This window comes from Fusarium keratoplasticum, chromosome 4 (genome assembly GCF_025433545.1).
Source record: "Fusarium keratoplasticum isolate Fu6.1 chromosome 4, whole genome shotgun sequence".
NCBI classification, from domain to species: Eukaryota; Fungi; Ascomycota; class Sordariomycetes; order Hypocreales; family Nectriaceae; genus Fusarium; species Fusarium keratoplasticum.
In genome coordinates, this window is record NC_070532.1 from 1,799,491 (window position 1) to 1,818,523 (window position 19,033).

The window sequence follows — 19,033 nt, forward strand, 5'->3', positions numbered from 1 at the left end:
TGATCTCATGTCAGCTTGCGAATTGGGTACCAAGCCGCGCTCACCATGTTTCCGGATCCTATTGGGTGGTTCGGGACTATTTCTAAATCTGATAGGATCCTATAAGCGGCTATCTCACAACTGAGTTGCTAAGACGAGCAAAGAGAAGAAAAGAAAAGCCAAGTTATTCACCGCTATCCTTCAGCTCCCTCAGCTCAGAACATGGCCTGACTTGCACAGCATGGATCTGGTCTTGAAATCATGCCAAGTAGCTCCACCACATACATACATGCAGATGCAGCTGTCTTGCGGGGAAGCATCCGTCAAAAGAAAAGAAAAGACGAAAAGAGATCCTGGGTCTATTTGAGAATGCGCGAAGAAACACAAATGCTAATGATAAAAGGCGTCTCTGGCAGCCTACTAAGGCAGGTATTATCTGTATCCGATCCCACTTGCTCCGTTAAATCATCGTGCAGATTCCCCTCTTACATGAACTGGAACCATCTCGGAAGGAACAACCCGGAGAACAAAAGCCAAACGAGAAAAGAATCAAGAACGCCGCTTACGAGGATGCCTCAGGCTTCTTTTCCTCTTCTTCGGGCTTCTTCTCTTCAACTTCGGGTTTTTCGCTAGCCTCTGTCTTCTCCTCAGCCTTCTCCTCAGACTTCTCCTCGACCTCGGGCTTCTCGATCTTCTCCTCTTCAGGCTTCTCAGCCTCGACGGGCTCGGGCTCAACAGCCTCAGGCTCGTCACCAGCCTCGGCCTTTGTGGACTCAGCAACCTCGACCTCCTCGGGGGCGGCCTCGGGCTCCTCATCGTCAAAGACGATGGCAGCCTTGATGGCGGACTTGTTCTTGATGCTCTCAAGAGCCTCACCGAACTGCTCTAGCTTGAAGGTCTTGTTGACGATACCCTTGGTCTTTACCTTGCCAGAGTCGAGGTAGTCAATGGTGGCGGCTGCAACCGGAAGTCAGTATTCGACGGAGAACGGAAATCGAGGCATGACTTACGGAACATGTAGGTCTCGGAGAACGAGCCCAGAATTGTGATCTCATCACCAAAGATCTTGGATGGGGGCCAAGAGACACGGTCGGCGTTGGCGTACACGCCGTAGACGACCAGAGTACCACCACGTCGGACATAGTTAATGGAGTCCTCGAGAATTCTGACGGAGCCGGTAGCCTCAACAACTATACAAATGTTAGTTCCGGACTGGCTGTCTATCCAATGCGGACCTACCGATATCAAAGCCATAGGGGTTCTCCTTCTTGAGCTGAGCAAACTGCTCGTCGGGGTTGGATCGTGAAAGCTCGATGTACTGGTCAGCAGCCTCGAGGCTCTTGGCCAGTTCCATCTTCAGACCACCGGGCGCAGCAACGGTGACCTTGCAGCCACCGTTTTGTCGGAGGAGTTGAGCAAGCATCTATAATGCCATTAGCCTTGGGTCAGCGACGACTGTTAAAATTGCGACCTACCAGACCAGTAGGGCCGGCACCGAACATGAGAACATGGGAGCCCAGCTTGGGTCGGATCTTCTCAAGGCCATGGCAAGCGCAGGAGGCGGGCTCAAGAAGAGTGGCATCGACCCAGGAGAGGTTCTGAATCTTGAAGACCTTGGCCGCAGGATAGGCACAGTACTCGGCGAAGCCACCGTTCATTGTTACACCGTGGGCGTTGAACTGCATATTGTTAGTGTTGTCCTTGGTTGTGAGTTGCCATTATTACTGACGTTCTCGCAGAGAAGAGGCTGGCCTCTTCGGCAGTAGAAGCACTCATTGCAAAGCTCACTGTTGTCGGCAGCGACACGGTCGCCAATAGCGAACCCATTGACGTTCTAGATAATGTGGGTTAGCGAGATCTGCCAGACAAGGTCTATCGAGATTGGAACACGAACCTTGCCAACGGCGGCGACGATACCGACGGTCTCGTGACCAGGAATCAAGGGGAACTTGGCAATGAATTCACCCTCATGGATATGCTAGTGCAATTGTCAGCCCCTGTTTGACGAGCATGTCGAGTGCCGTGAGTTGGGGTAATCACCAGATCTAAGATCCGAGGTCAGCTGCTACATATCCCCTGTACGAAGTGGTAGTATTGACTTACCAGTTCCACACACACCGCAGGCCTTGACTTGAACGAGGACGTCATTGTCCCGCATTTCAGGGAGCGGGACGGTCACGATGGAGAAATCTTCGGGCTTCTCATATCTATGTTCAGGGTGGAGATCGATGTTAGTCAAGGGGATGTTGGAGTCCAAGCTGTCGAGCTAATGACAAGCGAAAGGATGACCTTGATGGTCTCCGCCGCGGGTATATAAAGCTACGAGTGCCTATGTCTAAGGCCTTGACATACCTGAGAGCCTTCATTTCTGTGGGAAGAGTCGCCATTTTGACTGAAGAGGGGTTGAACGAGGTGGGATGGAGGTGAGTGAAGTGAACAAAGGCGTCAATGTCGGGACAGGTGCTGATGACGAGGTGTTAAGGACAAGTCGAGTGTCTAGGGAGATGTGTATCCCTGAGCTTGCTGAGTTGAGAGAAGAAGAGGAAGCTTGTTGACAGAGCAAGATATGAGATCGAAGCGAGGAAAGGCGGGTTTTTGTTGACGAGAGATAAAGACAAGATGGGGAGATTATCGAAGGACAACGGGTATTTCAACAACCGGGACACGCTCATTCCCGAGGGGAAAGGGAAGAGGACGAGGCCCAGGAGTCGCCAGGAGTCGCAAGGTATCGTCGGGACTCGCAAGGAGTCGGCCAGGAGCCCATGATTCCAGGGGTATCTCGCTCTGCCCACCTCCACGATGCCCGGCGAGACACCGAGCCACCGAACCAGACATCAGGAAATGCCAGGAAGCCATGGCCCAACATGGTGAAAGCATCGATCTGCCTCCCACCCAAGCGAGTGGTTCGTGCTGCTCCGCACCAGTAGCAGTGCGGCCATCTTGGAGGGCGCCCAATCTCGACCAGCATGGTGGGCGCTGAGTGTGGAAGAGTCACCTCATGGTGAAAGCTCGAGCCCGTTTTCCCCAGTCCAACATCCCCTGATCCTGTCAAAGCCCTCGGTCCTTTCGACCGTATCGTCATGACGCCTCCAAAAGGGGGAGATATCGGGAAAACAAGGAAGGGAAAATGGCTGCAGCGTGCCTCTTTGAGTGGTTTTCACTGCAACAAGTTCAGCTCAGCGCTGCCATGGTAGAGGCTTACCATACGCGGTCGTCTCTTTCAGGTCTGTATACTTACACGGACAACTCGACTCCAACGCCTCCCAAGCTCGGGCCAGCAGCAACGACAATTGTCACGGCTGGGTACCTGCTTTCACCAGGCTTACCTAGGTAAGCAAGTGTGAAGTGCAGGCATATGCACCTCATCGCCCATGGGGAAGCTCCCTGGCTCGGTTTCACCGAGAGACAAACATGGCGATACATGCATGATACAACAGCCAGGCCCAGACCGGCGCAGCCTCTCAATGCAAGGCAAGGCGACACAGGGCTGGGCGCGAAGACGCATGGCGACCCAAGGTAAAGGCAAGGTCAGAAATGCAAGGGAAACCCAGGACACTCAGCCGAGCGGCCGTTGGTAGTAAACGGGCGTTGGACGGTGGTCTGTTTTCTATAAGCCGTTGCCGTTGCTCCAGACGCCATGAGTGGCCCGGACCGTGGTGCCGGTATCCGGTGAGGCCGTGAAACCTTCCGGTGAGGTGAGAAGGTGAGCCGTGGGCAACGGTATCGTACCGTTTTGTATCTTGTTTACCGATTTCACTTCGTGATGTGGATTGTCATATCAACGACGTAACCCTCGGCGCAGCAGCGCTCTGGCTCCTGGTTGGATGCTGGCGTGGACAGGGGGAGAATATGCCTCTCACCGAGGATGAGAGATGAGCCCGTGGCAGCATGCGGAAGGCGATGCCTGCAAGTGGTGAGGCCTGCGAGCGGCACATACCCCTTTTGCATGATTTGCGGAGGTGAGCATGTCGATGTGAATGATTGAGGGCATTCCCACGTACGACCCGCCCCAACGTCCATCTCCCCCAGACTCTCACCACTAACACACCCTGGTAAGTGGCGGAGATGCTGTTTTGGGACTTTGCGCCTCTGCTCTTCACCAACACACACCTTGGCTCATGTGGAGAGAGTATGTAAAGCTTCGACTCGGAGCCGCAGAGCGAGTTCCATTTTCAGCTCTCCTTCCATAGAATGTGCAGAGAAGACGCATGGAATAATCTGGATGCTCCTGATATGTCCCTTTCCCCAGGATTTCACCTACCATTCGCGGCTCCGCATCCTCGAATCTCACCTTACTCGCCGCCACAGCCTCGAAGCAACACAGCTCGGTGGTGTGTTCAAGGTGACGGCCAAGGTGTCCCTGAGGTGTAGGCCTCACGAGAAGAACGTGTTTAAACGGAGCATCTGACGTAAGAGTCAACCCACCGTCCGACACTTGCACTCTACCCCGAATAATTAGCTACGATTACCCCGAGCCCAATGCCAGCTGCTGCTCTTGTCTCGTCGTGGCAAGCAAGTCTCGGACGCACAAACGAGTCCTCGCCGTTCAGCCGAGAAAGCTTCTAGACGCTGCCTTTCCAGCGAGTCCCGAGCTTCTTTACCATGCTCATCGAGGCACGTACCGATCAAGGATCAAGGGTGAGGTCACGGTCAGGTCACTCAGCGGACACACCTTTCCAGCAAAGGGCAACGGGACGGATCGTTCCCTTCGGGCAGTGTCCGGTTTGGCAGGTAGGTAGAGGACAGAGGTAAGGTAGGTAGGTGATATTCGTATCGTTTTTCACATGGATCACTTTAAAGATTTGACGTCTTCACGTTATCTCCCGAGCAATTATCTCGTTTTGACGGCGGCAACAATCGACCCTGATGCAAATGATTTCCGAGGTTCTAACCCTCAAACTCCCATGGTGTCTGTCTGTCTCCCACGCAACCTGTCACACGAGCGAAACCCATGGTGAAAATTGCCCTCCATTTTTATGAGTACATGCCGATACCGTTCGCCATGCAGCCCATTTGTTCACCACCGCAAGGAAATTGGGTTCGTTTAAGAGGGGGGAGCAGCGCCACGGCCACGGCCGTAACCACCACGGCTGTCAAGCAAGGTTAGCCAATTGCGCTGTTGTCGATGCTAATCTGTCAGGGAAACTCACAACTGAGGAGCGAACTCGCCGGGAGCACCGCCCTCCTTGCCCTCGCCAGCATCCCTTCGTCGGTATCCGCCCTCACGGTCGCCTCGGTCGCCACCACGGCCACGGCCAAAGGGTCTTCGCTCGCGCTCGCCCTCGCCGAGCATGCCACGGGGAGGAGCGTGCGATCGTTGTTGCTTGATGTGGGTAGCAGGAACGATCTCAGCGGGGAGGTGAAGCCATTCGCGCAGGTAGTCGAGACCCTCGGGGGTCAGGGTGTAGTAGTAGTACTGCCACGAGAACTGGGTCTTGACGTAGCCGCGGGAGTTGAGGGACTGAAGAGCCTTGATAACGAACAGGTTCTTGGTGTCGATATCGGGGTGCTTGGGAAGGTTGAAGTCCTTCTGGGCGACGAGGACACCCTCTCGGAAGAGGTACTGACGGAATTGTTAGTCTTGGTGTTTCTTGTGCATTGCCAATTCGCAGCTCATTCTCGCGCGGGCGGGAGCTGCTGCGGCGGCGCCGGGAGCGCCAGGTGAGTCTGTATTACCTCGTGGATCTTCTTGCGGTCGGCCTTGGGAATCAACATCGTGGCGGTATTGCTGCTCGTCGAAGGGGTCGATGTTGGAAGGTGGCAGGTTTCGGAGGGACGAAGGCAGATCTCAAATTGGATAACTTTTGTGGGCGGAAACCCTACTTGAAATTCGACGTAGCGAAGTGGGGGTTTGCTGTGTGCCCGTGGCTGGTGACCTTGTCACGTGCTGATGCGGTTATCGATGTGGCTGGTGAGGTGGCACCTTGAATCGCCATCGACCTAGTAGCTTCGTCAACCCAGTGTTTTTCTAGGTCAACATCAGGCAAATACTTACAACACCCTCCGATCCTCCCCCTGCCGACTTTTCGCGGTCCATACAGCCACTAGAATGTCGTCGCGAAATCTCAACGTGCTGGTTACCAGCTTTGCCGGTCTCGGCTTGCCACCTACACTCGTTCTGCCTCTTCCTCCATCAACTACCATCACAGAACTGCGAGATCGCATCGACGAGCGACTACCAACAACTCAGTCTAGACTCATCCTCACAACTCTTTCAAATAAGCAACTGCCATCAGCTTCGGATTCGCCAATCTCTGAATATCTTTCTACAAGCGAAGATGAGTTCTTGTCGTTGCGACTGGCAGTGCCGCTCTGCGGTGGCAAGGGTGGTTTCGGATCACAGCTGAGAGCTGCGGGTGGTCGCATGTCTTCTCGGAAGAAGAAGAACCAAGAAGATCACGGTTCGAGCCGTAACCTGGATGGCCGACGGTTGCGCACGGTGAACGAGGCCAAGGCTCTGGCCGAGTATCTCGCCATCAAGCCCGAGATGGAGAAGAAGGAGAAGGAGAAGCGCCGTGAGCGCTGGGAGCAGATTGTCCAGCTGTCGGAGCAGAAGGAGGCTGAGATCAAGTCAGGCAGCAAGAGCCGGCTTGACGGCAAGTGGGTTGAGGACAAGGAGGAGAGCAGCGAGCGTACCCGAGATGCTGTCCTAGCTGCCATGAAGGCTGGCAACTACAAGGACAACCTACTGAGCACCTCTCACGAGTCAAACTCTACGCAGACGAGCAATGAGCAATCCGGCTCGGATGAGGAAAAGGGCGCCTCGTCTCAGGGATCAACGCCGCCCCCGGTGGAACAAGCCAAGCCTGAGAAGGAAAAGGCGAGGACCTTCTTTGGATTTGACGAGGATGACGAGTTTATGAGCTCCGACGACGAAGAGGCCGAGGAAAAGTGATATTTACACCCTTTTTCATGAGTTTGGTCTCTGGTTGCTATGGCCGGATGGGGCCGGCCAATGACGACCGGGATTAATGGGATTACGGCGCATGGGACCCTTGGTGTTTTTTGGATTTGAATTGCCAGCGCTTCCGGTTGAAGTTTGATAGTTCACATGATACCAATAATAGTCCACTCAATGGCATGAGTCAGCAAAACGTCACGATATCTATGTCATTGATTGAAGGGATGAAGGATTCAGACAGAAGTCAACGTTTACGAGGATTTTATACAGCAGGCAGCTTCACAAATGATACAATTGCAGTGTGTCTGCTCTGTCTCTTCTAAACCATCCACTACTCCAAGACTACATGTCCAGCTTAAGCGTCCAGCTTGACGGGGAAGTTTCCGGCCTCTGTACGATGCGTTAGTATGGCTTGGGGGGCCGAATTGTCCAAGGGGGAGCGTACCGCGCTGCTCATCCCATCGGTTGTACCAGCCGGAGGGGCAGAGGGATCGGTAAGAGAGCCAGAACTAGGGGCCAATTAGTAACCGGGAGCTTCGAATAGGGTCTTCGTCTTTGGCGATGCGTACCTGGCGGCAGGGCGCAAAGTCCTCACCCTTGGCGAGGATGCACTTGTGGTAGTCGACGTAGTTTTGCCAGCAGTGCTTGGTCTGGTTCTGGTTGGGGAAACGGGCGTCGGTGCCTAGGATGTCATCATGTCAGATCTGTGTCTGGTCTAGTCGGAGCCATTGGCGACAGTGCAATTGAGTATCGATCGCGCGTCGGGTCGTCGTCGATGGTCGTCGGTCGTGGGAGGGATTGATTGTGCTTACCAGCTGCGCGGAATTGTTAGCCTCGGGATCGAATCAGGTCATTTTTTCGAGGGCGGCGCTGGCAGCCGCCCCAGCGGGATTATTAGGGAACGTACCAGTGACAAACTTGAAGGGCTTGGTGACAAGCTCCTGACCGTCTTCCGCCATTGTGAATTGGTTTCGAAGGGAATTGACTTGGGAAAGGAGGGGAGATTTGTCTAGGTCAATGCCGGATGGAGCTCGGTGCGGGCGGTTTTGGATGGAGAGAGGTTGCTGCGTTGCGTCGACGTTGTCGGCTCGAATCAGGTGGTTCGATTTCCGGGAGAGCTTGGGTTTGTGCCTCAGGCTGTCACGGGCCAATGGCGTAAGGCACCCAACCCGGATTGGTGGGTCCCGCTGGCTGGCAATTGCTTGCACATCAGATGTTCGTTCGGCCAACTCCAAACACTCCCTCCCAAGGCCGATAATTTCCAATTGAATCACCTCCTCTGGACCTCTCACAGACCCTCCCCACTCATCAAGATGCGTTCCACCGCTTTTCTCCGGATGTTCAGGCAGACGCCTCGCATGCTGCGACCCGTTCCCGTGAGTGCAATGGATGGAATCTTCGGTTATGACATCAATGCTGACCATCTTCCGTCTCGCAGAAGGAGGACCAGGCCGGTACGTGAAACTAGGGAGCTCCCGCCGAGCCTCTCTCGGACCGCTCGAGACTCGAATACCGACTCGAAACTCTGTCAATGGGCTGGGAACTAACTGAATCTCTCAAGGCCACACTGTCTCTCAGCGACTTCGAAAGCTCAAGCAGATCCCTCCTGAGCTGTACCCCCTCGGTAAAGCCATGTCCTACCCCATTGAGTCCTTTTTCCATGCCCTAACCGCCCGTACCAGCCGTCGTTGTTGGCTTCGCCCTCGGCGCCGCCACCTACTCGATCAGCCGCAAGTTCATCGTCGACAAGAACCTCCGCCTGTCGCGACAGGGCCCCTCTGGGCGCGCCGAGCACCACGGCGAGGCCCACGGCGAGGAGGAGAAGCAGGAGCACTAAGCCCTTACTGAAAGACTGGGGAGCCTGCCGGGGAATTGGAAATGATTACTCGCCAACGGGGGGCAGTACTGTACATGTCGGGAGAATGGTAGCAGTGAATTCCATCAGGCATAAATCTTGAATATTCTCGGTGATGATATATATCTCATGCCCTCCAACCTGTAACCTGTGAATCCAATGCCTCAAAACGCCCTCGCTATGCCAGCAGTAGAGTCAACACCAAACCGAATTTTTCCTCATCTTTTTCACTCAGGTTTCGGCCCTGCAACGTCGAGTCCCTCCAACCCTTGCATGGGGTCAGGGCCAGAATCTGGCACTACCTTTGCATCATCTCCAAGCCTGTCATTCTCATCCGCCGCATGCTCGGCCAGCCAACCTTCCTGCACGCTCAGTCAGCATCGAGTGAGTGAGAGCGGATATGATCAAACATACCTTTTCCCAGATAGCGGTCTTACTGCCCAGTCCTTCGTCGGCGCTCTTGGGTGCCTTGGCTTGTGAGACCTTGAGGATCCTTCCGAAAAACTCCGACTGATCCATATTGTCGATTGCCTCCTTCGCATCGGCGGCGTCCTCGTACTCGACATATGCGAACCCTCTATGGGCTTCTCCAGAGTTTGGTGCTTCGGGCTTTGGCAACTTGCAGTCGACAATCTCTCCAAAGGGGATGAAGGCGTCAAGGATGTGACCTGTGGTGACCATCTGGGAGAGTCCACCAACGTAGACGGTCGCCTTCCATCGAGCTGCGTCCGACATTTTTGCTTTATATGAGATTTGGAGATGATGAATATGAGGAGTCGTGGTGAAGATCGTGTCAAGCTGTCGTCGTGAATCTCATATAGCTCTGTTGGCGGCTCAGAGCAACGGTTACCTTGGTTGTGGTAAGCTCCGTGCTCGTCACGTGACGTATAGCTTGAGACTCACAGGAACAGCTTTCAGTTTCAAAGTCAATTGTCCATCAAGGGCAATTTAGGAGAAGCATTCTTGCAGGGTATCGATATAGAGTCAGTTTTATACAGATTCAATTCAGAAGTGCCCATGAAGAAGAAGGCTGGGCTTGCTGGTTCCTCTTAAGAGCTGCATATCATCAAGTGAACCTCTTACAAGTGCTCGCGTACAAGTCCATCCCTACCTACATATCACCCACCACCCAATAGCGTATAAGAGAGAACCGTGGCTAGCAAACAGTCTCACAAAGGCATGTTGCAAAGAACGTCAAGAAAGTCAGTTCTGTGGCTGGAATATCGACGGTATGAGCCGGCAATCACTCGGGTACCTCCTCTAGTCTGTGTGGCCATTAACCCTGAAGCGCCATGACAATGGACAAGGAACAAACAATAAGCTCAGCTATCATCCAGCTTACATCTGACCTTTCCCATTTCCTCACTGCTCCCAAAGATGCCACGGTCACAAGAATTAAAGCCCCTAAAGATAGCTCCCAGCTGAGTCATCACGTGATAGCTGGCCCACCTCGAGGACAGCCGACTACTCAGGGGCACGGACGTGTCCGCTGTTAGGAGCTCCTGAGCATGGAGGGCAGCCTGCAATCTGGCATCATACCTCCCAATTAAAGACAACCGACTGCCCAACCTCGCCCTGCTTCGATCAACTTCGAAGCTATACTCGCGGGCAGAGGCAACAAGTTCTTTAATACTGCCTGGCCCTTGTCTAGCCAGAATTGTTTGGTTTTTGTCTTTATAACACTGACCGCCACCTCTAAACGTCATCCTGAGCTGGTCCTTCGTCGCATTAGTCCCCCGCCATCGCCATCATGGTGCGCCTTCGAGAGATACCCCGAACGGCCGCCTTCGCCTGGTCGCCAGGTGCCGGCAAGCCTGTCTTGGTCACCGGTACTCGCGCCGGCGCTGTCGATGCCGATTTTTCTGACGAGAGCAAGCTGGAGCTCTGGGATCTTGCTCTGGACGACCAAGAGCAAGGCCTCGAGTTGCAACCTGTCGCTAGCATCACCACCGACGCTAGGTAGAATTATATCCGTGGAAGCTCCAGGGGAATACAACATGCTGATCTAATTCAGGTTCTACGATGTTGCTTGGGGTCCTGCCAACGATGATCACCCCAAGGGTATCATTGCAGGTGCCCTCGAGAACGGCTCATTGGATCTTTGGGACGCCGAGAAGCTCATTGCTGGGGACTCAGATGCCCTGATCTCACAAACCTCCAAGCACACCGGCCCAATCAAGACAATACAATTCAACCCCCTGAAGCCGCAGATTCTGGCCACGGCTGGCGCTAAGGGCGAGCTCTTCATCTACGATGTGAACGACATCGCGAACCCTTTCAGGCTAGGAAACACGGCCGCCCGATCCGACGATATCGAATGCCTTGCATGGAACCAGAAGGTCTCTCATATTCTTGCAACTGGCGGTAACGGTGGTTTCGTGACCGTGTGGGACTTGAAGACCAAGAAAGCTTCATTGACTCTTAACAACAGCCGAAAGGCCGTCAGTTCCATCGCCTGGGACCCCAACCACTCCACAAAGCTCTTGACGGCGACTCCAGATGATAACACCCCCGTCATTCTGATGTGGGATCTCCGAAACTCCAATGCTCCCGAGAGAACACTCCAGGGTCACGAATCAGGTGTCCTGTCCTTGTCGTGGTGCCAACAAGACAGCGACCTGCTACTCTCTTCAGGCAAGGATAACCGCACCATTGTCTGGAACCCCAACACCGGCGAGCGTTATGGCGAGCTGCCTGAAGTGACGAACTGGACTTTCCTCACTCGTTTCAACCCTCATAACCCCAACCTTTCGGCGACTGCCAGCTTCGACGGCAAGATCACGGTGCAGACACTACAAAACACCAACCCCGACACATCCAAGGCTGCGGCCGAGAAGAACCTGGATGACGAAGACTTTTTCCGCGCCGCTCAAGACCAGCCCCAGGACGCATCATGGACCCTGGCCAAGGCCCCCAACTGGTTCGAGAGACCCATTGGCGCCTCGTTCGGTTTCGGAGGCAAGGTTGTGGTGTTCAAGGCCAACCCTGTCCAGGCTGGGCAGAAGCGATCTTCCAAGGTTATGATTACCAACTTCTCAATCGATTCCGATGTGTCTTCTGCCACCGAGAAGTTCCAGGAGGCCATCGCTTCTGGTGATATCTCTTCCATTTGCGCCGACCGCATTGAGCAGGCCAAGACTGAGGAGGAAAAGGCCGATTGGCAGGTGATGGAGACTCTTGTTGGCGACAACCCTCGCAGCAAGATTGTCGATTATCTCGGCTTCAATGAGGAGGATCTTGCCAATGGCAGTGTTAAGGAGGGAGAGGGAGAGGCTGATGATGATGCTGAGGCCGAGACCAAGGAAGATGCCGAAGATAAGAAGAAGAAGCGTGTTTCTAGCTTCTTTGACGGCGCCGAGGCCGAGGACGACGATTTCCTGTCCAACCTTGCTGCTACCAAGGACGCCAAGACTGACAACCCCTTCCAACTGTTCAGCGAGTCTGATAGCCCAGTTGAGAAGGATATCACTAGAGCTCTGATGCTGGGCAACTTCGCCAAGGCTACTGAACGTTGCTTGAAGGAGGAGCGCTTCGCTGATGCATTTTTGATCGCCAACTGTGGCGGCCAAGAGCTCGCTGACAAGGTCCAGTCCGCTTATCTGGCTCGCAAGAGCGGCCAACCCAGCTATATGCGCCTCCTTGGCTCTGTCATTGCCAAAAACCTTTGGGACGTCGTTTACAATGCCGACCTTGAGGACTGGCAGGAGACCATGGCCATCATCTGCACTTTCTCTGACCCCGCCGAGTTCTCGGACCTTTGCGAGGCGCTGGGAGACAGGATTAACGAGGAAGGATCCCGAAAGGATGCTTCGTTCTGCTACTTGGTTGGCTCCAAGCTCGAGAAGGTCGTGTCGATCTGGGCTGCCGAGTTGGATGAGGCAGAGCAGGCTGGCTTGAAAGAGGCATCTGGAGATTCCACCTTCTCTGTCCATGCCAAGTCCCTGCAAAACTTCATCGAGAAGGTCACCGTCTTCCGCCATGTCACCAAGTTCCAGGATGGCGAAAAGGGACTGAGCTCGGACTGGAAGCTCGCCACTCTGTACGACAAGTACACCGAGTATGCTGATATCCTGGCTGGCCATGGTCAGCTTGAGACTGCTCAGAAGTATCTCGACCTTCTCCCATCCAACTATCCCGCTGCGGAACTGGCCAGGAACCGTGTACGACTTGCCACCAAGAAGCCTGCTGCTCAGCCCAGCGCCAGAGTACCAGCATCTTCGAGCCGCACTTCGTCCAGAATCCAGCCCGCCATAGGCTATCAGCCCCCCCAGTCCGTGCCGGCGCCGGCTCCTGCTCAGACTGCGGCCAACCCCTATAGCAACATCGCCCAGAACCCGGCTCCTCGGTCAACTGGATCACCAGCCCAGCAGTACATGCCCCCGACAAACGCCTATCAGCCTCAGGGTAGTAACACCTACCAGCCTCAGGGTGGTTACGCACCACCTGCTCAGACTGGTTATGGAGCCCCTGGTGGCTACCAGCCGCCCACTCAGCATGGATACGGTGCTCCTCCGCCCATGGCCGGACCTCCTCGAAACACGACTCCTTCCTCTGTGCCACCTCCTTCTAAGGCTAAGAACATGGACAACTGGAACGATGTTCCTTTGGTCACTAAGGCACCACCAGCACGCAGGACTACTCCGAGTGTCGGACCTCTGACGTCGCCTTTCCCTGGACAGCAGGCCTCTCACCCTCCTCCTCCCCCTGGAGGCCCGACCCCTTACGGACAGCGAGCCGGAGCCACTCCTCCTCCCCCTCCTCCCAAGGGACCAGCACCTCCTCGAGTAACGTCGCCCCTGGCCGCCCCTCCTCAGAACTTCCAGCCCCCTCCTCCGGCTGCCAGCGCTCACAACCCATACGCGCCTCCTCCTCCAGCTGCGGGTGCGATCCCGTCACCAATGCCTCATGTCGTCCCTCGGACGGCGTCTCCCTACAACGCCCCTCCTGCCGCAGCACCTCCTTCCAACCGGTATGCCCCTACTCCGGTAGCGCAGCAGCAGCAGCAGTTTAGCCAGCCCCCAGGCTCGGTGCCACCTCCAGGTGCTGCTAGCCGTCCCCCGCCAGCTGGTTCATTTGGAGCGCCTCCTCAGCAGTCGACTCCCCACAACCAGTACACGCCCTCTCCTTATGGCGCTCCTCCAAGCCAGTCCTACGGGGCTCCCCCGACCCAGCCTTCCGCACCTCCAACCGGACCTCCTCCCACTGGACCTCCTCCTATGAACCGGCCTGGACCTCCTGCTGCCTCTTCTCCTAAGCCAACTCCTCCACCTCAGCCAGCCGCGCCGCCCAAGGCCCGACACCCTGCAGGTGACCGATCACATATCCCTGCCAGCGCGCAGCGTCTGGTGGATATTCTGAGCCAGGATATGCAGCGAGTTGCAGTCAAGGCCCCCTCCAACTTCGCCCCCCAGGTCAAGGATACGCAGAAGCGACTCAACATTCTGTTCGACCACCTCAACAATGAGGAGCTGGTTCAGCCCGGCACAATCGAGCAGCTTACAGAGCTTGCGCAGGCCATTGAGGCCAAGAACTACGACGTGGCCCACAAGCTGCAGGTTGAGGTTCAGCGAGACAAGACGGAGGAGTGTGGTAACTGGATGGTAAGTTTATATGGTCCTGTGAACATTGTACAGAAGCTAATTCGAATACTAGGTTGGTGTGAAGCGCCTTATCAGCATGAGCAGGGCTACGCCGTGAGTAAGCGTTGGAATACACGACATGTCTTAATGTAACTTGCTTGTGGACAACCACAAAGGATGTTGGTGAAGGGGTCGGATAGTTTAGCGGAGGTGTATGATTGGGAATGACATTCACGACCACACCTAGGCTGGACTCTTTTTAGATTAGAAAAGTATATGATGAATGCGGTGCCTTTATGCAATGTGTTGATGAACGTGGTGCCTTGACTCTGGGTTGTGACTTGCTTCCTCTTTTTAAAGACACTGATACGTGATACTACATGGCCTGTTGAGCTGTTACTTTTTGGATGCTCGCGAGTTTCCCATGTAAGAAGCAGTGAGACGTCACCCGAGCCAAATGCTAGGAAATTATCCTTAAGGGAGATGGATATCCAAGGGAATTCTTGGTTCCGCTGAAATTAATTTTGGTGAGACTCTCATCTAGGGTAAGTCGGTATCCTCCACCGCCAGCTGTCATCTGGTCCCACTAAAGCTCCCGCCTCCGCCAAGAAGTACATACCACATCATCGCCCTCCACATCTCGACCACAAGCTCCCCTCCCCTCCAAGAGCTCTCACAAATACCGCCATCATGTCCGATACGGCACAAAGCCCCGAAGATGCCGCCGCAAAGAGAGCGGCCGAACAGGCACGCCTACGCAAGGAGCGACGAGAAGCTAAGATCAAGGCTGGTGGCTCTGCGAGACTGAACAAGATCACTGGTCTTGGAGGTCGTCTTCCAGGAGGTGAGTGACAGCTCGAGAGTTGCGAGAAGAAGAATCGCCGCTGACATCAACATTGTAGAGCCAGAACCTGCCACTGCGACCACGACCGCCACAGACTCTCCCTCAGCTCCCACACCAGCACCCGCAGCCGCCACAATCACTGCATCTGCTCCAGCAGACCACGCCGACCCTGAAGAGGTTGACATCTCTGAGCACTACTACGAGCCCAAGCGCACTGCTTCCGCCCGTGATGCGCCCCCGACGCCGGAGCCCACCATCTCCGAGGAACAGCTCCGCCAGATGATGCTCGGCTTCGAGCGTGGCAATGGCACTCCTGCCCCGGGCACCCCCGGCGGCCTTGACGAGGACCCCATGATGAAGATGATGTCTCAACTCATGGCCGGCGCCGGTTTCCCACCGGGCTCGGCACCTCCCTTCCCCGGTATGCCAGGCGCCGTACCTCAGCCTGCTCAACATGCCGCCCCTGTCCGGAGCACGTCCACTAACCTTTGGCGTCTCCTCCATGCGCTCGTCGCTCTCGGTCTTGGTTTCTATATCGTAATCCTCACCCCCTTCACTGGAACAAAGGTCGAGCGCGAGCGCGCTGCTCTCGCTGGCACAACTCCCGCCGACCCCCTGACCGCCGCCTCTGAGCCTGAGCTCGAGACGGAGCTCGAGCACCGCAAGCAGCTCTTCTTCTGGACGTTTGCTACGGCAGAGACGGTACTCCTCACGACACGCTTCTTCCTCGACAAGCGGGGCACACCTCCGGCGGGCATCGTGGGAACTGTCGTGGGATTCCTGCCGCAGCCGGCAAAGGGGTACGTTGAAATTGCGCTGCGGTATGCGCAGATTTTCTCGACAGTGAGAGGGGACATTTTGGCGTGCATCTTTGTGCTGGGGGCTGTATCTTGGTTCAAGGGATAACTTGATGCTTCATGAGGAATAAGACGTGATATCTTTGCATGGTTTATGGAGTTATGAATGTGATTTGAGAGTCATGATGAGCTCAACTCTTACTGTCCTATTACGTGAATGTGATGTGCCTCGGTGATATCTTGCCATGCAAAACGTGCGCATAGTAATAGATTACATATTACAAGAATATATGACTATGTAGACAGACCCCTTTTTACATCCTCCCACGTCGGGTATACCCAAGGAAACCAAAAAAGAAAGTTATAATCCATCCCCCTATTTCGCGAGCACCGTCTTCAGCAACTTGCCAAAGACGCCCCGAACTCGATCGGGGTTTTCCATAACACAAGTAAATACAACAGCCGTACTGGCTGCAAAGACAAGAGTCTCCCTCCACTGCTTATCCAACGGATAGCGCCTTGGCAGCACCGTAGCCATAGCACGCGGGGCGACAAACAGAGCAATGTCCTTGCGTCTGCTGGCTGTCTCGATCAGAATGCTCCAGCCGCACAGGAGGCAGCCGGTGCCAACGCAGATGCCCCCATCCATCTTCTGGCGGCGCTCGATGGTTGTGCCACCGGGGAGGCGGGGTCCTATGCGCGTACGGCTGAGACAAACTCCGTAGTAGAAGAGAGTGATGAAGGTGGCGAGGAAGCTGGACGAACGGCACGATGAGATGAGGGCTCGGCGGAAGGCCTTGTGAGACGGGTTCCGGAGCGCAAGGGCGAGTGTCAGGGGCAGGTATGTAGCCATAGACCACTTCCAGGCTCGAAAGAAGCGGCTGACAGCGTGGTATTCGCACGAAGGGCCAGAAGCCATGTGCACCATCTGGCAGGGGATGGGCACAACAACTGCAGGATCTCCCCAGGCAAGCGGCCACTCGTAGTCGACGCACATCCCCTGCAGCAGGGATGACTGGCCCGTCTCCTTGCCATACTGGAACTCGCCCGTGTGGCAACGGCGAAGAGCCTCGATCAACCGTAAATCGACAGATGCAGCCGAGGTGATCCATTTGTTGTAGCTGCGGGGAAGACGCTTGGGATGGTAGAACCAAGCCCACATGACAAGACCCGACGAGGCGGCAAACACCAGGGGGTCAACGAATTTTGAGACGAAACGTTCGGCCTAAAGGAGTCAGAAAGAGGGCATACTGCAGTCAGACTCAGTTCAGGGGTTACCTTTGACCACTTCTTGGAAGCCACGCGGCGGGCCTTGTGCCTCGACCATAGATCGCCGATCACAACATCAAGGGCGCGGGTGACGGCGAACAACGTTAGGTCCAAGGTTCGACCTGCGAACTTGACCTTTTGAGGTGCATCACCTGGGGAAGAATCTCCCTTTGCAGGCACTGTCTCTTCATACGCTCGACTTTCGTAACAATGTAGTAGACGAAGGCCAAACCAGCCTGCAAGGAACGTGGATAGCCATCTTGCTAGCCTGGAGAAGTGAATGTTAGACTAGAGTAGAGCGCCAAGAACCGTGTCCTTACCTTGAACGAGCTGCTTCACTTAGACCCTTGGCAGCCTTTTCCAAGATGCTCTTGATAGGTTCCTGTTGACCGGTTAGCATCAGATGAGTTGGGTAGACGATAGGCTTCTAGTAAGTCAAAGCTGCAAGGCACCGCTCCTTCGGCATAGAGAAGGACCCGTCTTACATGTGAAGACTTTGAAGGATCAGAAAGGGGTCAGTTACCTGCAAGAGAGTGCCACCACCGACCAACACGGCACAAAACGTTGGGAAGCGTTGGAGGTTGAACCCTGTTTTCACAATGTGAGTTGCAGACTTGACAAAGGAGCTGTCATCCGAGTCTAGAGACAGTTGGTTGGCCGCTTTTCGTCTCCTCTTAGCAACATGCTGTAGCACTAACGTCAACAGCCGAGGAGCCACAGCAGACGCATAGCCTAGCAGATAAGCGCGGATCAGAGGCCGGAGGATCTCGGGGACGGGATCGAGCCTCAGGGGACCTTTGCGGACAGGGCGCACATCAAGGGAAGCCATACTCCCCCCGCATACAACAGCAGACCGAAGCAGGACTACGGGACCTGCAGCCGGTGGGATTGATGAGGCGAGGCTAGTATGCGGAGGTGGCACTCAGGAGGTGGGTTCCTGAGAAGATGTTGGCGGGGTTTCTGGATACGGATGAGCGGTCAATTCAAAGACCCCTGTCGAGTATAATGAGGATGGAGAAGAAGAGGGTGTGAAAAGGAGGTTGACAAGAGGATTAAGGACTTGGAGTGACGGCGGAATACAACCGCATCATGCACTGGGCGATCTGGACCTCAGGGCTTGAGACAATGGTTGCAGAAGTTTGAGATTGTTTAAATCAAACAATCAACAATCAGGAGTTTGATCAAGAGAACTTCCTCTCAGGGCTGTGGAGTTGTGGAGACGAGTTGCAAGGCCGTTGATCATGAGCCTCGGCTCAACACCGAGGCTGCGTGTGAAAGTGGACAATCATGGCAAGACGATTCGATTCCAACGCGGCATGCTCGGAACAAATACAGGGGAGCTGAACTGAACTCTCGGTACTCGGGAGGAAAAGGCCTTGCCACTGCGGGTATGAGATCGTAGGCCCCTGGCAAGGCTGGAGGCGACAGACTGGCATGGAGTCGCGAATCGGAGGGGGCAAGTATAGGAGTGTGGATACTGCGACTAACCTGGGGAATGGTGTTTTGAGGGGCAGCCCTCAACTATGAGCTGTACGTATGAAACGATCGCCGCAGGAAGGAAGATGAGCTCGGCGATGGTGTCAAAGACACGAAGAATGAAACGGATGATGGCCGAGCTGGAGGTGTGGTGATGCCAGGAGGGGCGTGAGAGCCTGGTAGCTCAGGGGACCGTTTTGAATCTGATAGGACACGAGGATTTCGTGTGTATGGATGACAACGCAAGGCACAGGTCAAGTCAAACTGTAAATGGCGTGGAGGCGGAGGAGAGCTTGGTTTCTGGCCAAAGCCACTGCAAAGATGGATGGAAGT

The 19,033-nt window shown here is 55.0% G+C and overlaps 7 protein-coding genes and 2 pseudogenes across 9 annotated transcripts, besides 2 other annotated features; 4 read left to right on the plus strand and 5 right to left on the minus strand.

Moving 5' to 3' along the window:
• Positions 1 to 541: 541 nt before the first annotated feature.
• NCS57_00563600 (uncharacterized protein) lies at positions 542 to 2,366 on the minus strand (the record flags this gene model as incomplete). The annotated part of the gene is made up of 9 exons (XM_053055552.1): positions 542 to 936; positions 990 to 1,169; positions 1,219 to 1,402; positions 1,455 to 1,658; positions 1,709 to 1,813; positions 1,874 to 1,957; positions 2,020 to 2,024; positions 2,083 to 2,237; positions 2,332 to 2,366. 9 exons carry the CDS (start codon positions 2,364 to 2,366, stop codon positions 542 to 544), a joined length of 1,347 nt encoding a protein of 448 aa, XP_052914507.1.
• Positions 2,367 to 5,023: 2,657 nt separating this feature from the next.
• On the minus strand, positions 5,024 to 5,793 carry NCS57_00563700 (S10-plectin domain-containing protein; the record flags this gene model as incomplete). Its single annotated transcript, XM_053055553.1, has 3 exons — positions 5,656 to 5,793; positions 5,130 to 5,542; positions 5,024 to 5,069 (listed from the first exon to the last, which is right to left on the minus strand). The coding sequence occupies exons 1-3, from the start codon at positions 5,692 to 5,694 to the stop codon at positions 5,024 to 5,026; spliced, it is 498 nt and encodes a 165-aa protein (XP_052914508.1). The 5' UTR covers positions 5,695 to 5,793.
• Positions 5,794 to 5,950: 157 nt separating this feature from the next.
• On the plus strand, positions 5,951 to 6,874 carry NCS57_00563800 (Sde2-N-Ubi domain-containing protein; the record flags this gene model as incomplete). The annotated part of the gene is made up of 1 exon (XM_053055554.1): positions 5,951 to 6,874. The coding sequence occupies exon 1, from the start codon at positions 6,029 to 6,031 to the stop codon at positions 6,872 to 6,874; it is 846 nt and encodes a 281-aa protein (XP_052914509.1). The 5' UTR covers positions 5,951 to 6,028.
• A 361-nt stretch (positions 6,875 to 7,235) lies between these two features.
• NCS57_00563900 (Cytochrome c oxidase subunit) lies at positions 7,236 to 7,923 on the minus strand (the record flags this gene model as incomplete). Its single annotated transcript, XM_053055555.1, has 4 exons — positions 7,788 to 7,923; positions 7,450 to 7,562; positions 7,326 to 7,389; positions 7,236 to 7,270 (listed from the first exon to the last, which is right to left on the minus strand). The coding sequence occupies exons 1-4, from the start codon at positions 7,837 to 7,839 to the stop codon at positions 7,236 to 7,238; spliced, it is 264 nt and encodes an 87-aa protein (XP_052914510.1). The 5' UTR covers positions 7,840 to 7,923.
• A 183-nt stretch (positions 7,924 to 8,106) lies between these two features.
• NCS57_00564000 (uncharacterized protein) lies at positions 8,107 to 8,717 on the plus strand (the record flags this gene model as incomplete). The annotated part of the gene is made up of 4 exons (XM_053055556.1): positions 8,107 to 8,256; positions 8,319 to 8,334; positions 8,442 to 8,504; positions 8,563 to 8,717. Exons 1-4 carry the CDS (start codon positions 8,194 to 8,196, stop codon positions 8,715 to 8,717), a joined length of 297 nt encoding a protein of 98 aa, XP_052914511.1. The 5' UTR covers positions 8,107 to 8,193.
• A 245-nt stretch (positions 8,718 to 8,962) lies between these two features.
• NCS57_00564100 (RRM domain-containing protein) lies at positions 8,963 to 9,470 on the minus strand (the record flags this gene model as incomplete). Its single annotated transcript, XM_053055557.1, has 2 exons — positions 8,963 to 9,097; positions 9,150 to 9,470. The coding sequence occupies 2 exons, from the start codon at positions 9,468 to 9,470 to the stop codon at positions 8,963 to 8,965; spliced, it is 456 nt and encodes a 151-aa protein (XP_052914512.1).
• Positions 9,471 to 10,485: 1,015 nt separating this feature from the next.
• NCS57_00564200 (Protein transport protein SEC31) lies at positions 10,486 to 14,432 on the plus strand (the record flags this gene model as incomplete). Its single annotated transcript, XM_053055558.1, has 3 exons — positions 10,486 to 10,694; positions 10,750 to 14,335; positions 14,388 to 14,432. The coding sequence occupies 3 exons, from the start codon at positions 10,486 to 10,488 to the stop codon at positions 14,430 to 14,432; spliced, it is 3,840 nt and encodes a 1,279-aa protein (XP_052914513.1).
• Positions 14,433 to 14,866: 434 nt separating this feature from the next.
• On the plus strand, positions 14,867 to 16,064 carry NCS57_00564300 (annotated as a pseudogene). Its single transcript has 2 exons — positions 14,867 to 15,158; positions 15,217 to 16,064.
• Positions 14,867 to 16,064: a sequence feature.
• Positions 16,065 to 16,331: 267 nt separating this feature from the next.
• NCS57_00564400 lies at positions 16,332 to 18,125 on the minus strand (annotated as a pseudogene). The gene is made up of 4 exons: positions 17,748 to 18,125; positions 17,545 to 17,606; positions 17,234 to 17,492; positions 16,332 to 17,180 (listed from the first exon to the last, which is right to left on the minus strand).
• Positions 16,332 to 18,125: a sequence feature.
• Positions 18,126 to 19,033: the final 908 nt, after the last annotated feature.